The 16,115-nt window shown below is 48.7% G+C and overlaps 1 protein-coding gene across 2 annotated transcripts in view; it reads left to right on the top strand.

The window, feature by feature from the left end:
* Positions 1 to 16,115, top strand: part of ETS1 (ETS proto-oncogene 1, transcription factor) — a 67,921-nt gene that overhangs the window by 38,206 nt on the left and 13,600 nt on the right. Inside the window, exons 4-6 of one of the 2 annotated variants that reach the window (XM_084867725.1) lie at positions 1,777 to 1,854; positions 2,823 to 3,071; positions 7,562 to 7,822. In XM_084867725.1, coding sequence (XP_084723851.1) covers positions 1,777 to 1,854; positions 2,823 to 3,071; positions 7,562 to 7,822 — 588 coding nt within the window. The remainder of the gene's footprint in view (positions 1 to 1,776; positions 1,855 to 2,822; positions 3,072 to 7,561; positions 7,823 to 16,115) is intronic. The other variant, XM_084867726.1, reaches the window with a different exon arrangement.

Below are 16,115 nucleotides of genomic sequence, written 5' to 3'. Positions count from 1 at the left end.
TTCATCACTCACTTCCTTAAACCAAGCCTTCTCAATTTAATTTCCTGCCCTGTGTCCTTTGTATAATAATATGGGCTCACGGGGGAGCTTCTGGTCCCCAAGAGAGATTTGAGATAGCTTCTTGCAAAATATTATAATAACAAGGGAAGTATGTTTGATGGCAAGCTGTGTCCTCCCACCCTTTTTCTATGAGAGAGGTAGTGAGAACCCTCTGACTTCAGGCCCATGAAGAGCTGAGGGAGAGGTTTCTACGGAGGCTCTGTGATGAAACACAGCACAGAGCACCACAGCACAGAAAGAACATAGCTGCTTGGGGTGGGGTGGGGTGGAAGGCCAGAGGTATGGGGGATGTTTCAATCTGATAAGCTTGCTTAAGCAAAGCGTAATCACTTTATCTCAACTGGGAACTGTTTTTCTGTGCAGGCATCAACTTGTTTTCCCAGCAGCCTCTGCTCCCAACATAGCTATCAGATAGCCGAGGGAAAAATCCAAAGCACCCCTGTCTGTGTCTGACTCTGACAGGACATAGAACCAGATCTAGTCCACACCATGGGCAGAGGCCAGGAGGGTTGAGTCCAGGGCGACTGGGGGGCCTGCAAGCTCCCCTTAGTTCAGCAGAGGGCCTTTCTGGGCTCAGTTACCTCCATCTGCATTCCTGTCTCCTCCCCGGGGAAGTTGGCTCCCAGCAACAGTTTGGTTAGGTGGCTCTTCTGCTAACACACTGTTTCACCCAGCAGTGACCTTCCTGCTGTCCTGCTCCTTAGCTGGGCCTGAACTTGAAATCTGAGGACAATGGAAAAAGTACAAAACAAAAAGCAGACCTCCCGCCAAAACCGGTTTGGCTCAGTGGATAGAGTGTTGGCCTATGGACTGAAAGGTCCCAGGTTCGATTCCGGTCAAGGGCATGTACCTTGGTTGGGGGAACATCCCCAGTGGGGGGTGCGCAGGAGTCAGCTGATCGATGTTTCTCTCTCAGCCATGTTTCTAACTCTCTATCCCTCTCCCTCTCTGTAAAAAAAAAAAAAAATCAATATAATATATATATATATATATATATATATATATATATATTTAAAAAGACCTCTGTTAGAAGAAATGGAGGCTATAAGATATACCTTTCTGAAGATTTAAAAAAAAATATATATATATATATATATATATTGACTTCAGAAAGGAAGGGAGAATGAGAATGACATAGAAACATCAATGATGAGAGAGGATCGTTGATGGGCTGCCTCCTCCACATCCCCATGGCGGGGATCAAGCCCTCAACCTGGGCATGTGCCCTGACCAGAATCTAACCATGACTTCCTAGTCCATAGGTTGATGCTCAACCACTGAGCCATGCCGCCCAGGCTAAAGATTGTAATATATTTCTGAAAAGCTTTGGAGCTGATCAGTTTGAGTGGTGGGGGCTGATTTTGGTACCTGCCCAAGCTGCCCTGTAGCCTTTGATGCAAATGTGGTCCACACAGGTATCAGAATGAGGGCGGAATGCTTCCCCAGCTTGTAGGGATCACCCACTGGTGCTCTGTCCAAGATAAGAAGTCCCATCTTATAGTCACTGACAGAGTCACCTTAGCCATACCTTTGTGATCTCATCCTTAGACAAAGCCCCAGTCAGGGCGGACTCACAGCCCTGCTGGGCTAAGGAACACTCAGGTTTCTTCGAAGAGGGGCTGAGATCATTGTGCTCCTTGCGTCCGAGGCCCTGTCGGGCCAAGCAGCACTCGCTTGTTGACCTCTCTGTCCTGTCCCCTCCCCTGTGTGTTGCAGAGGATGTGAAGCCCTATCCAGTGAACGGAGTCAACCCCACTTACCCAGAATCCCGCTATACCTCGGACTACTTCATTAGTAAGTTCACCCGCCACTCTTCTCCCCTCCTCTTGTTCCTTGGGGAAGGAGCCCTGTCCCAACCGAGCTCAAGCTCCCTCATGGTAATTCTATGGCAAGCAATATTTTCTTAAACACAGACTATTTGGTATTCATTTTATCCCCTCCACGTCCCCCCCACCCCACCCCCCTCAAAGCACAAGGTCTGTTTGCATGTTATTCTGACCTGCAAGGACCTCCCTCTGATACCATCAGCCTGAAAGTGGCACAGAGGGCTGCGGCCATTCCTATAGGAGCCTGCGCACTGGGGGGCCATCGGAGGGAGATGGGGTTAGGGATCTGGTCATGGCCCTGGTTCTCTCCCTTTGACGCATGGATCTGACAGCGTTTCTTCTGAAATCCTCCCTTACAGAGAGGGCCATGCAGCTTCAGATTCGTTCCAGATCTGGCTTTGCATCTCCCACAGAAAATAAAACCGTGTCCCTTCTTGCACAGGACACCTAATCATACCGCAGAGGGGGCCAGAGGGAGAGCTGGTACAGGGCTCTTCTGGATTTGCTTCCAAAGGGGCTCTTCAGCAGCTTCCTTTTTGTTTTGTTTTCTCTTTATGATGATTTTTCTTATAAGAACAACATAAGTTCTATGGCGTAAGAGCTTACCCTGAGCCAGAGATGTCGGTAGGCGTTTTGCATATATATTCTTGTTTGATTTTTATCACCACGCTCCAAGCAAGATGGCCATCATCCCTGTTTTGGAGATGAAGAGATGAAGCCAGGAAGGGGAGGTGTCTCGCCCAGGGCCCTAGCAATTAAGAAGTGGAGCAAGGTTAACTAGCCCCAAGGCCCCCTTCTCATTGAAAATATTTTCCTCTTACTCTCCACGGTAGTCGGCCTGTTACACATTGTGGGGCGGGTGTCCATGGTGAAGAACTGCTTGCTTTAGGTACCTAGCTCTTCCCCTCTTTAATGCCACCCTCGGTCTGTTTCCAGGCTACGGTATCGAGCATGCTCAGTGTGTCCCTCCCTCGGAGTTCTCAGAGCCCAGCTTCATCACAGAGTCCTACCAGACGCTCCATCCCATCAGCTCCGAGGAGCTCCTCTCCCTCAAGTATGAGAATGACTACCCCTCGGTCATCCTGCGGGACCCTCTGCAGACAGACACCTTGCAGACGGACTACTTTGCCATCAAGCAAGAGGTCGTCACACCAGACAACATGTGCATGGGGAGGACCAGTCGTGGTAGGTTAGATTTCTTCTCCAGAAGCTTTTGGTTTTCCAAGAGTTCCCTAATGCTGGGAGTTTTTCAGATCTGCTGTTTCCCCCTCGCTATGGGCCCTGAGTATTCCTGAGGTTCATTCAGCCTTTCTATCTGAGACTGTGTGGATCTTAAGAACTTTCCACCATGGGACTTTAGCCACGCCCATCAGCATGGGACAATGACCGTGGGTTGACTCTAGATTGAAATCCGGCAGGATGACCAATCACATTCTGTATTTGCGTAAGACATTTTACCAAGGAATAACTAGTTGGATGTGGTTGCTGTTGAAGTCATTCTTGATAATTATTTTTTTAAAGAGGATTTTTGCTCACGGAGGACACAATCCAACAAAAATGGTGCAGGTGACCCTCCTGATAGCTTAGTTGCTCATTGCCCTGATGCCCCAGAGCATTCTGGGTCAGACTGCCTGGAATCTGAATGACAACTGCTGTTCAGCCTGGGCTCCTGAGGTGTCTGTGAGTTTGGGAAGATACAGGATGGTTAACCAGTAGTTGTTTTGGAACCAGTCATCAGCAGTGTGGTGACAGCGTGTATTTAGCCGGAGGATCCAGGAAAGAAGTGGCTAGAGGCTTCCCTAAGACGGTGTCCTTGTTGACATGACTTATGACATTGATGCAGTATTCACGGACAGTGAAGTAAATGTTCCAGAATTGAGCTGGTTGACTTTTTAAAAAAATATATATTTTATTGATTTTTTTTTTTTTTTACAGAGAGGAAGGGAGAGGGATAGTTAGAAACATCGATGAGAGAGAAACATTGATCAGCTGCCCTCTGCACACTTCTTCCTGGGTATGTGCCCGCAACTAAGGTACATGCCCTTGACTGGAATCGAACCTGGGACCCTTCAGTCCACAGGCTGACGCTCTAACCACTGAGCAAAACCAGCTAGGGCTGAGCTGGTTGACTTTTCAAAGTAACAAAAGTGAAACAAACTCGGATTTTAAGATCAGGACATGAACCCCTGGGGAGCAGCCACCCTCGCAAAGTGTGCAGATGGTTTTGTTGCTGAGACAATTGCAGTCCACCAGAAGGAGGGATTTGTTCCTCCAGGAAGAACTTAGCTGATTTCTAAACAGTCTTAAAGGGCGCCTGTTCCCATAGATAATGAGAGGGAATTGCAAGCAGGAGGAGGAACAGCAGAAAGCCCACGCGAGGGCTCAGAGGCCTTGGCTGGCTGGCCTCCTGGTGGCTTCTGCTCAGGAGACTCTGAAGCACTCGGAGAGGGGCAAAAGCATCTTTGCTTTGAAGAGCCCCCCTCGGCATCCTGGGCCACATACCTTGCCATCTTCCTCTAGGGTTCGGGCGTACACTTCCTCCTGGCAGGCCTCCGGGCAGCCAGCGGGCGGGCCTGCTCAGGGAAAGTCCCCAGCGAGATCAGAACCTGTCATCTCTCTGCTTCGGGCACCGGGCTGTCTGGGTTTCAAACAGAAGGGGATGGGTGGGATCAAGTTTGCCTTCCCCTTTCTGACGCTTTATTTTTGGGTGCATGTCTATTTAAATACATATACAAATGTGTCTGTGGATCCTTCCCTCCCCCTCCCACCGCCCGGGGTGGGGGGCAGGTCAGAGCATTCACACAGCTCCCTCTCCTATGGGGCTTTCTGTACGTCTGTGTGTTGAGGCCGAGCCTGTGGGTTTTGGGGCTCAGCCATGTTGTAACTCTGGGCAGAGCTGCTGTCACATGTTTCTCCGTTGCATCTGGCTTCGCATTTGTGTAATTATCTCTGCTTCTCCTTCTCTTGGTTCTTGGTTTCTGTCCCCGCCACCCCTCCAACCCCAAACTAATAGCAGGGGACCAGAGAGTGACCCGTAGAAAGTGCGTGAGGTATTTCTCTCTGGCCTCATCCTCCTTCCCTCACACCAAGCTTCAGACCACACAGACTCGGGGGCCAGACTGTCCTGCCCGCGGCTGCTCTCTGCATGTTAGCAGTGCTGCAAAGCAGGACGTGTTCTGAGGGCTGACTGAATCTGACAGCGGTGTGATTGGTCTAGGCTGGAAGCATCACTCTGAGCTGTTGTTATGAATGCAACTATTCACATGCTGCCTTATTGCATACCAAGTGCTTCTCTGGCCCACCTCCTTAGACTCTGAGAGCCGTGGTTGTGCCAGTCTGTTCAGGGGCTGCTGGGGGGGCCACCCCATCTGCTGCGAGCGCTTTGAGGTCTGCTTGGTGGAGTCAGGTCGCTTTGGAAGGACCTCACTGAGACCCAGGAAAGTTAGCCAGTGGACATCCTTGAGGGCATGTGCTTCCTTGCCTCATCCCAGTAGCACAAGCGAGTGTCTCATCGAGTTGGATTCAGCCCATTTTTGGAGAGAAAATGCCCGTAAACAAAGGTTCCTCGCTCCAGGATTGTGAAACGGAGCTGAAATGAAAGCAGCTCACTGCTGCAAACCGCAGCTCCCCACGGAGTTGCCTCCAGCTCATGTTTGGGAGGATGCCAGAGAGTGGCTTCGTCCAGGTTAGTGTCCTGCTCGCTGGGACTTCTGGGAAACACAGCTGTCTGCTTGTGGAAATCCTGGCCTCCGTGCCTTCCCCCAAAACACATGGCTGATAGAGAAAGCATCATTCCAGGGAGACTTACGTGTACATATGCCCTAAGTGTCGGTGACTTGGGGGGGGGGGGTATTCTCTATGAAAACATTCTCTTTTGTTGGCTTTTGGTGTGTTTATCTCGCAGAGACGTGGATAGACCATTCAAATGGATAGCTTTTTAGGAGAGGCCATCAAATATCCAGTTCTGTTAGAAAGGGGGTATTGCACTCTGGCTGTGGGCTGTTTTCTGGAGTCTTTTAATGTGGATTTCTGGAAGGGGCACGTCCTTCACTTATAAAGAGTTGTGGATGTGACAGTGGACTGGGTAGGCAGGGCCCGTAACCCTATGAAGCTCTTCCGTTTGCCTTCTGGACCTGCCCTTCTTTGGATGGATGGTTGGAAGAAGGGTCAGGAAGAAGTAGCTAAATGACTCCCCTTGTGTTAGAAGCAGTATCGGAGAGGATAAGAGGCTCAGGAAATCTATAAAATCGGATTATTTAAAAATGACACATTTCACTGAATACCCTTATTCTGGGATTTAAAAAAAAAAATTAAAATCCCCAACTTAGTTTTTCCTTATTAATTTTGGTTTGGACACCAACATTAAATATTTGAATTTCACTTTTTTTTAAGCCAATCTCAACTATTAAGGAAAGGGAGAATGTACCAAAAACACACTGGTATGGGTTTGTATTGGCCAAACTTATCCTGGAATTTAAACTTGTAAGCAGATCAGCCAGCTCCGAGCAGTTGAGAGTTGACTTGTAGGTATTTCTACACACAGATTGGTCACATCCTTTGCCTGGTGACTTGTGCTGAGTCGAGGTGACCATTTAGTGACCCAGGATTGAATTTAGGTTGCCTGCAAGGTATCTGGAAGAACCTAGAAAATACTCCTGCGAGCCTTTTCAAGCTCTTAGATGCATTTTTTCCTCCAATTTTTGTTCACTTGCCTCCCTGTTCAATGGCATTTTTGCCAATGGAAATTTCTCTCAGAGCGATTATGCAACGATAGCAGCTGTTTACAACCTGGTTTGGGAAATTAATGAACTTGCATGATCTTGCGGTCAGCAAAGAATGCTTTAAGCAACTGGGAGAGTAAAGGATTTCTGACATTGCTGTGGACCTTAATAACTCTTTCATCAACTCCTTTGTTTTTTTATTGCCCACAATTGCTTCCCCAATGAAGGACAACTTTCAAGTAAGAAGTTGTACTTGGAGAGAATCGGCAGCATGGGTTTCTGTTTAGAAGCTTGATTGCATATTTTTCTTTTTAATCCCCTGGAAAAAAAGCATCCCGTTACTTCTTTCTCTATTTGAAAAGACATAGAGGCCATGCTTGTATTTCATTTTAAAATAGTATTTTGGGGAAAAATGCTTAAAAAATAGCTCTTCAGCTCCAAGGTCACGGAAGGTCAATCTGCTCTTAGCCGAATGGAATTTTTTTCTTATGACCAAAATATTGTGCCAAATCGGGCCTTTGGAAACTATCTCATTGGCCTGAGTTGGACTAGGGAGTTGAGTTCCGCTGCTTCGGTTTCTTCACTTACTCATTCAGCCTAAGGCATCGGCCAGAAACCCACCAGAACATGTGTGGGTCTCAGGTTTTAGATTTCTGGCTCTAGGGCTCTTGAGGTCCTAAGCACTGCTGTCTCCCTCAGACAGGCAGGAGTAGCCCGTGGCTAGGAATCTCCATCCTGGGACCTGGAGAACAAGACAGCTCTCACACTGCAGCCAGCCCAGCCCCTTCTCCCCCAGAGCCAACCCACAGCTCTCGTCCCCATGGCCTCTCCCTTCTTCCGTGCCTCCTGCGGGTCTGATGAGCGATCTGTCCTCACTCCGAGGGTTTTTACGGTTGTCTCTTCCCAATCCCTCCTCCCCTGCCTTCTTCCCACCTCCTCCTCCTCCACCTCCAGGTAAACTCGGGGGCCAGGACTCTTTTGAGAGCATAGAGAGCTACGATAGTTGTGACCGCCTCACCCAGTCCTGGAGCAGCCAGTCATCTTTCAACAGCCTGCAGCGCGTTCCCTCCTATGACAGCTTCGACTCCGAGGACTATCCGGCCGCCCTGCCCAACCACAATCCCAAGGGCACCTTCAAGGACTATGTGCGTGACCGCGCTGACCTCAACAAGGACAAGCCTGTCATTCCTGCTGCTGCCCTAGCTGGCTATACAGGTAGGCGCCCGCCCCTACCACGGAGCCTCCTCGGTGGGCATGCTGCTGTGGGTGGGCTCAGTGGAGGGCCATGGGCCCATAGCCCCAAACACCGAAGCCTGCCTTTTCTCTGTGCGGGGAGTGGGGAAAAGACTCTAAGAGGTCTGGTCAGCCTCTCAGGCACCTCTGTTGATGAAAAGCCATTGATTGTTAGGAGCAAAGAGGATCCTTCTATTCGAAGGGATCATTTCCAAGAATCGTAGGAAAAAAATGTATATTTTGGGTCTTTTTCCATATCTGGGGGAAGGGAACTATGTGAAGTTGGCGTCTCTGGAAACTCTGCCTCGTGGCCGAGCATCAAGGGCCTCTCTCTAGCTGGCTCTTAGGAGGACTTTCAAAATACAGAACCAGCAGCAGCATCTCTAGGAGGCATCCCTGCATGGCCCGCACCAGGGCTCTGCTGTGGGGGAGCATGCGTTAGGCGGGCTGTTCTGGTGGCAAGAGTGTCCCTGGCCACCTGAAGTCTGCCAGGCCTTGGCCAGACACCCTCTCTCCTCACCTGGCTTTATGATGGCTCCTCTCCCAGGAGTGGAAGTGATGGCGAATGAAGAAAGACTGTAGAGGGAGGGAGATGCATGTTCAGAGCTTGGGCTTTGGTTGAGAATCTGGTGCTAGAGCCAAACAATGTCTTGTCCAAGTAAGCGCCTGCCCGACCCTGGAAACCTTTGTGGTGTGTGTGTATGGGAACTATCCAAGGAGCCATCTAGAGTCGGGGCTCAGGTCCTTCTGTTCCATGGTGGTGCTTTTAAAAACTAGAAATCGTGTTGTGAGTGCAGCCAATGCTAGTGGGTTACTCATCTGGGGCCTAAGCCTCGATTCTCTTGTCCATTACTCCATCCTGGCCAGGTTGCCACGTGGGGGACCCTTGGTGTGGATGAAGCTGATCAGCAACACCTGTGTTTCTGTGGAGCTAGCTGAAGAGTGAACTACATCTTCATGTGTGTGAGGAAGCCTAGAAAAACAGCTGACCTCTGAGAGGAACTCAGCCGCATAGAGAAATCACCCCTTTTTCAGGGACCAGGAGTGGGCCCCGGAATGCTGTTCAGGACAAGCGCAGGTGCCCAGGAGTTCGGTCTATGTTTTCAGGCAGTGACAAGGTCTCTATGGAGCCAGGAGCCAGAGAGGAACTTAATGTTCCCCTCCTTGGTCCCTCTTTCTACCCTGTCCCCTATGGTCTTTGCTGGAAGGTCACTCATGTGTGGGAACCTGTTACTTTTGAAGGGACCCCCTTTTCCAGCTCCAGAGAGCAGACTCCTGGAATCTGCCCATTCCTGTTCATGACTCTGGGGGTGGGAAAAAGTAAATTCAGTCTCTTTCAAGATGCACAAACGTTCTGGCTTCTGTAGTTTACAAGGCTAGTTTAGGTATTTGAAGAACTAGACTCCAGTTGGATTCACTGATGGAGGGAGAAGAGCTGCTTCGTTCGGACGAGGAAGGAAAGGCCTCCGTGGCTGAGCAATGGCTCTGTGGGCTCTGGAGGTGGTAGGCATCTCCATCTGGGCACGCCGGCTTCTGTTCTTGGGATGTAGAGAAACCACGCCCTGCCATGTACCCGAGCATAAAGGCCAAGTCTTCCTACAACTTCCACCCCAACTTCCGGTACTCATCCTCAACTTAGTTTCTCCTTATTAAAGAGGTGTCTTTGTTCACTCTGGCATATTCTCCGCTATAACCACCATCCACATTCACAACCGTAATTCTTTTCCCAGGACAGTCTCCGTCCTTCTCTCTTAGCTACAGATGTGATTCTGTGAATTTCCATAGTTAGGGCAGTTTGGTGGGTAATGAGATTCAATAAACTGACTTCAAGTCCTCAAGTGTGAGTTCTGGCCATAGAAAACCCTGGGATTTAGGTCAATCTTCATGAGATTCTGGTAAGGGTCCTTGGGCCACACAGCAAAGGTCTAGATGCTTACAGACATAGTAAAAGCCCAATTTCCACCTCAAGTAGGAACTTCTCAGCACATGATGCCATGTAATATTATTGGATTTTCACATGGGAGATGCCTGCAGAGCTAATAGCCTGCAAGGGTAACTGAAAGGGTTTTGTCTAAGGTGGTTTTAGAACCTTGACAAGAATGATCTGAGAGCGGGAATCTTTCCCAGTGTCCCAGTTTTGAGGAGAGAAGGACAGAGATGGCTTGGAAATTCCAAGGACTAGGAATGAGTGTGAAGTACAAATGAGGGACATGAACAGTCAAGACAGCCAACACCAAAGGCTGCCTGTGAGACTTCTCTGGCAATTCAGACTCGGGGACAAACAGATAAAGCATCAAGAGCTCTTTTATCACAAGTATAAATAATGTCCTGGAGGTCTGAGTTATGTTTGATCCCTTATTTGGATATTTTATTTTTAATAGATGCCCCTTTTTTCTTCCCTGCCTCCCTCCCTCCCTCCTTTTCTTCCTTCCATCTTCTTCCTCTCTCTCCCTCCTTTGCCACCACCCCCCTTTCTCTCTCTCAGAATAAAATATTCAGTAAGTGGAAGAAAAGGGAGAGTGACTATTGATCACAGGTCTCAAAGACTAAAATAGTCATTTGAATTAAAAAAAGATGTTCTTGAGGATCTCACCATTCACTTGTTTCTTCTTTAAAATTGTAGGTTTAATTTTTCATACTATTTCAGATCACGGTGAGAACAATAGCCCAGAAAAACGGAAGTCCCTCATGCTCCCTCCCAACTCTAACACACTGTGTGATTTTAGGCAAATTTACCTTGTACCCTTTTCTACTTTTAGCGAAGGAGAAGTGTTCACCCTTATCTTGGCGGTAGAAGATCTGTGAAAATGTAATTGAACCAAATCGATTAATTTAAACAAATAAGTGCTAGACATTGTGCTAGACATAGACGGGGGAAGAGCTTAATGGTAGCAAATCAGCTATTTCAGCCAATGTTTCCAAGCACATGTTGAGTGCAGATAAGTGCTCGGAGCTTTTGAGGGTTCACTATCTTGTCCAATTCAATATTAGCGTAATCGTCTTCAGACTTGAATTGAATTTTCTTAGTGCTGTGGTTTCTATGAAGGCCAGGATTTGTTAGGCAGATGGGGCGGGAAGCCCACATGGCTTTTTGCTCTGCTCAGTGTCTGCTGAGCGTCTCCTGCCCACATTGCAGACCGATTCTAGGTGGTGGTTGTTTGCTCTGGAGCCCTCACTGTGGCCCCTTCTCATTTCAGGTGCATCCTAGAGAATGGGGAAAAGGGGGGGGGGGAGCATACCACGTGAGCCCCAACACCGCCCAAAGAGCAGGTGGTGACTGGAACACAGATGGGTCTCTTGTTTTATGCAGACATGCTAAGATGAGCTGAAGTTTGGAAAAAAAAATAATTTAGAAGGTGGAAATCATTGTATAAGTGCTGGCAACCCTTTTTATTGCTTGTAAAAGTCACACCTACTATATATATATATATATATATATATATATATATATATATATATATATATTTATCTCGAGTTCTGCCTCCCCGCCTCCCCCAACTCCCTTAAATTTTGATTGCTCCAAAGTATGGGTGGCCACACAGTAGGAGCACGTGGACCCTGACATCACAATTCCTCAGCCTAAATGAAAGGATGTATATGTATAGCTTCTCTGAGCTGGGGAGCAGAACCCATTTTCCTACCTTTACACCAGGAGCCTAGGTCTCCATCCATATCACTTTCAAAGAAATCCATTTTATTTCTGCCGATGATGTCTTAGTGACTGCACTGTACGTGTGGAAATCAGTTAGAAACTGAATTTTCACATTTTTCTTGCACAGTTACATTCTTCCTCCGAAGATAAGAAAATTGCATCAACCTTCGCTGGGCTCCCATGGCAACTTGTTAAATTAGGTCAAGATGTGGGGGCAGATAACAGGGCTTGAAAGCCTGCCTGTTAGCCGAGTTAAGAATACCTCAAATGCAACGCTGGCTTCCGCCAAATATGTCTTCTTCCCTTGCTATGAACTGCCTATGGTTGTCAAACTGATACAATCGGAAAGCTCCATTTTTCTCTTGTTCGAGGGTATATTATGAGCCGCACCTAATGAAGAAGACAATCTGAGGCAGGTGGCCCAGTGTTTTCTGGAGAGTTAGCTGGTCGACCTAAGCAGAATGCTTTCCAGATTCTGGGGGAAAAAACAACAACAACAACAACAACAACAAAAAAAACAACAACAAAAACACACACACAAAAAAAAACAGAGGTCTCTCTCATTTTTTACTTTCAGGTTCAGTAGGTATAGAATCACATACTGGACTGTCAAGTAGTAGTCTCTCTGTTCCTCCAGCCCCATTTTATAGATGATGAAACTGAGGCATAAAAAGGGACTTATTCAAGGCCACCTAAGTGTAGCCGGCACAGAATGGTAGCTCCTGAATTGAATCTGAAAAGTGTCATATGCCTACGGATTTTGTCTCCATATTAAGGAATGAAAGTACTCACCGGTTATTATCTCAGTTACCGCCTCAGAGCAGATCAGGCCCGATAGTCACCAATTAACGTTGTATGTAAGCGACTTAGCAGAATGGAGGATGTGGCAGGAGTAGTTTTTGGCTTTCAGCCGGAGTTATTAGTCTCTAAATCACCTATATCCAACTCCATTCCAGATTGCCAGGCATTGCCACAGATAAGGAACCCATTTCTGTCCCTGCTGGGATTGCTACTGAGCCGACCTGGTGGGAATGCCCTGTTGTCAGTATCCAGGGGTATCCTCACGCTTGGGGTTGCCATGGTGAGTGAAGTGGTTAGGGTTTCTCTTTTCCCCCCGGGAGTCTGAGGATAGCTAAGCCCGAAGCCATTCGTGAACTGTAAGAGAGTTACATTTTACAGCGCTGTGTGGGGTTTGCAACTAGAGAGACCCACAGTGTCCCCAAAAGTAAACTGGGGGCTCAATTCTGAAATTCAACTTCCACATATTCTGGCAGGAGACAGAAACAGGTACGGGTCTTGTAGAAAAAGACATTCCCCTGCAGGCCCTCTCCAGTCGCTCTGGCCTGTAAGAAGTCTTCCTGCCACTTTGTAGAAGGCCCTGGAGCAAGTTTAAAGTCACCCAAGGAGCCGAAACCGGTTTGGCTCAGTGGATAGGGCATCGGCCTGCGGACTGAAAGGTCCCAGGTTCGATTCCGGTCAAGGGCATGTACCCTGGTTGCGGGCACATCCCTGGTAGGGGGTGTGCAAGAGGCAGCTGATCGATGTTTCTAACTCTCTATTCCTCTTCCTTCCTCTCTGTAAAAAATCAATAAAATATATTTAAAAAAATAAAGTCACACAAGGAGAAAGTCCCAACAAGCCCAGAACCTGGGCCTTCTGGCTCGTAGCTAGGGTTTAGGGGTCAGTCACCCTATGCTACTGCTCAAACATGTTCTGGAAAATAAACAACTTGACTGCAAAAGGAAGTCCTTGAGAGCCCTTCCACACAGAATAAAACCGGAGTCTTGGCAGCAAGCACCGCTGCTGCCTGGAACCCATTTTCTGGAGGAACACGGGCGTGCAGAGAGAGCCAGGTGGGCTCAGGCACTAGCCACGTCCGGGAGGGAACTCGGGCATGCGCCTAAGCTGCTGATCAGGAAGGGAAGCGGGGTTGCCAAAGAAAATTAGCAAGACAATGTAGATTTCTACAGGAGAGTAAAAAGATTTCTATCCTGAGGCAGCGTTATGATAAGGGCCAGGATTGAGGTTTTTAATTTGGGGGTTTATTCTCTGAGCCAAACTGGAAGATAGCCTCCCTACAGAAATCTAAACTAATAAAAGCGTAATATGCTAATTAGACCGGACAGCCAAACGATCTCCTGGATGTCCTTCTGGATGAAGCTGCGGGTACAAGGGCCAAACCCCTTGCATGAATTTTGTGCACTGGGCCTCTAGTGTTCGGATATGACAGAGTGAACTAACTACAGTTGAGGAGAATCAACTTGGTTCACGTGGGCACAGAGCTCAGATGCCCATTTGGGCAGCCCACGCCTTTCACAGGGATCCCCGGTCAGGCATGCAAGCTGGCCATGGCTTGCGGGAAGCCACCCATCTCAGGATAGAGCATCCTTGGGCAGCATCTGAGTGGACAGGAGGGAGAGAGCTGGAAATGAGAAAGGCAGCAAGAGAGTGTCTCCCCGTTTCTGGCTCAGAGGCCCCTTCCTTGGCAGGTGGCAGGAAGCCAGCCAGACCCCTGGTCCAAAATGGAGCTTTGCTGCCAGCCAGTGTCCCAGGAGCCGGGGGATTCCAGTCCTCTGTGCTGTTTGATGGTAGGTCCTGAGGCGGGGCGTGCAGTAAGGTGGGGGTCTCCCTGGAGAAAGGGGCTAGCCTGCTGCTCAGTCATGGGGTTGGTGGGCAAAACTCCTTGGCAAGCTCTGACCTGGGTGGGAGAAGAAGCCTCCAATCACATGGTTGGGGCCTCGCTATTAAGTCTTTTTTTCTAAATGTTTTTAAAAACGTGGAAAGCAGAGGTCCCCTGTTCCCTATAAAGTGTCTTTCATGTGGTGCCCACAGGGTGGGTGTTAGTCTGAGCCCACTCTGTCACTTGGGTACACCTTCTGGCCACCCATGCTGTTTAACCAGGGTTATTCCAGGGGCTGGATCAGTAGGGTTAAGAGTGTGGACTTGGGAGCCAGTCGTCCTGAGCGTGTCCTGGCTTTGTCACTGATCAGCTGTGTGACTTTGGACAAGCTCACATCCCTGTGCCTCAGTTTTCTCATCTGCAAAAATGGGAATAAAAATGGTTCCTCTCTCCGAGGATGGATGAGAGAAATGAACTAGGATATGGAACACACCCATAGTGCTGGCATATCTGAGAGTTCTCTGGGTGATGGTAGTTAACCCTCTTCCATATCATCCTCCAGCCTGTTTGTCTTTCCAGGATCATACGTGCTTTGCGGTTGGAACTATATGTTTTATGTGCAGAATTCCAGTCATTGTTGGCCCTGTCCTGGGAGCAGCAGATACTTAATGTCAGATGAGGTCATTTCTGCTATTGAGCAGAACTCCCGCTGTTTGCGAGACTCTCTCATAGCCATTAAATTATTTCACCTGTCACCAGCAGCCACATGAGGAAGGTTCTGTGTTCTCATTGTACAGAGGAGGGAGTGGAAGTTCAGAGGGGGAAAGAGGACTAGCCCACAGTCATACAGCAAACAAGAAAGCGGATGCCTTTCACAGTGAGACAATTAGCAGGGACATATCCGATGTCAGCAGTCTATTTGTTTGGGTCTGCGGAGGAGCCGATGTCAACACCTGGTTAGACTTGCTTAGGAGAGAGCAAGGGGAGGCAGGGGGCCTCTGACCGTGCTTAGGTGTGTTCCCTGTTAAAGGACAGAGGGAAGGAAGGAGACAGGTGGGAAGAGCCTCCAACTGCAGCGCAATCCCTAGGAAGGTCTGGCCAGCCTGGTGGGGAATCCGCTGGTCAGAGTTGCCCAGTGGAGGTGCTCCACGTCTCTCAGAGAGGGCCCATGCTCCAACCATGCTCAGGCCCTGCTGGAGCAGACCCTAGGAAGCTTGACCTTGGTGAAGACATGGTGGATCCAGTCAGTTATGCTCCCTGCTGCAAGAGACCTGAGTAGCTCGTTGTCATGGCTGCCATAGGTCATGTGACCCCCATCCTACCTGACTGCCAAACATAGGCTGTCAATCAGGGCAGCCCAGCTATTCTGTCTGGCTAGTAGAGGAGGACTCAGGGCCAAGGTCAATCCCAATGCTCCTGGTGGCCCACCATAGGCTCCAGAAAGCAGCATGTTGTTGATTACAACTAATCAAGCACATTGCCTGACGTGTGACTCACCCCTCACTGAGTGATAATGAGAGCGAAAGTTCTCCTATGGCGAGTGAATGTCACAGTTTAAACTCCGGACGAGGATGGGACTTGCTAGGCTGGGAAGGTGTGCAGAGGGCGCGGTTCTGTGGAGGGGGTGCCCTTCAGAGCCGAGGTGGGCACAGCTTCTGCGAAGGTCTCTCAAAGCTAGATTCTTGGTTGGGCCTTCTTCACAGGTGGAGGTTAGGCCATTTTCAGCTCATCCCAGGAAGGTGGGCACAGAAAAGGTGTTTCTCCTGTAACCTCCAGGCTCTTGTCACTGTTAACATTCCCTTTCACTATTCATCCCCATCTGGCCTCCATGCCTGATAGTGGAGACATATTCAGAAATTCTTTGCTGGATAAATACTTAAAAATTCAGTCTTGATTCCCCTCCCCAAGAATTGTAAGATGCTTGACTAGTCGTTTCTCTCATCCTTGAGGTGCTGAGGACATGTCCCCTCGGATAAAATGAATCCCAGAGGCTGCGTTGAGAT

Source organism: Pipistrellus hanaki, assembly GCF_964339955.1.
Source record: "Pipistrellus hanaki genome assembly, chromosome: 19".
Lineage (NCBI taxonomy): Eukaryota > Metazoa > Chordata > Mammalia > Chiroptera > Vespertilionidae > Pipistrellus > Pipistrellus hanaki.
This window is presented reverse-complemented; position numbering and strand designations above follow the sequence as displayed.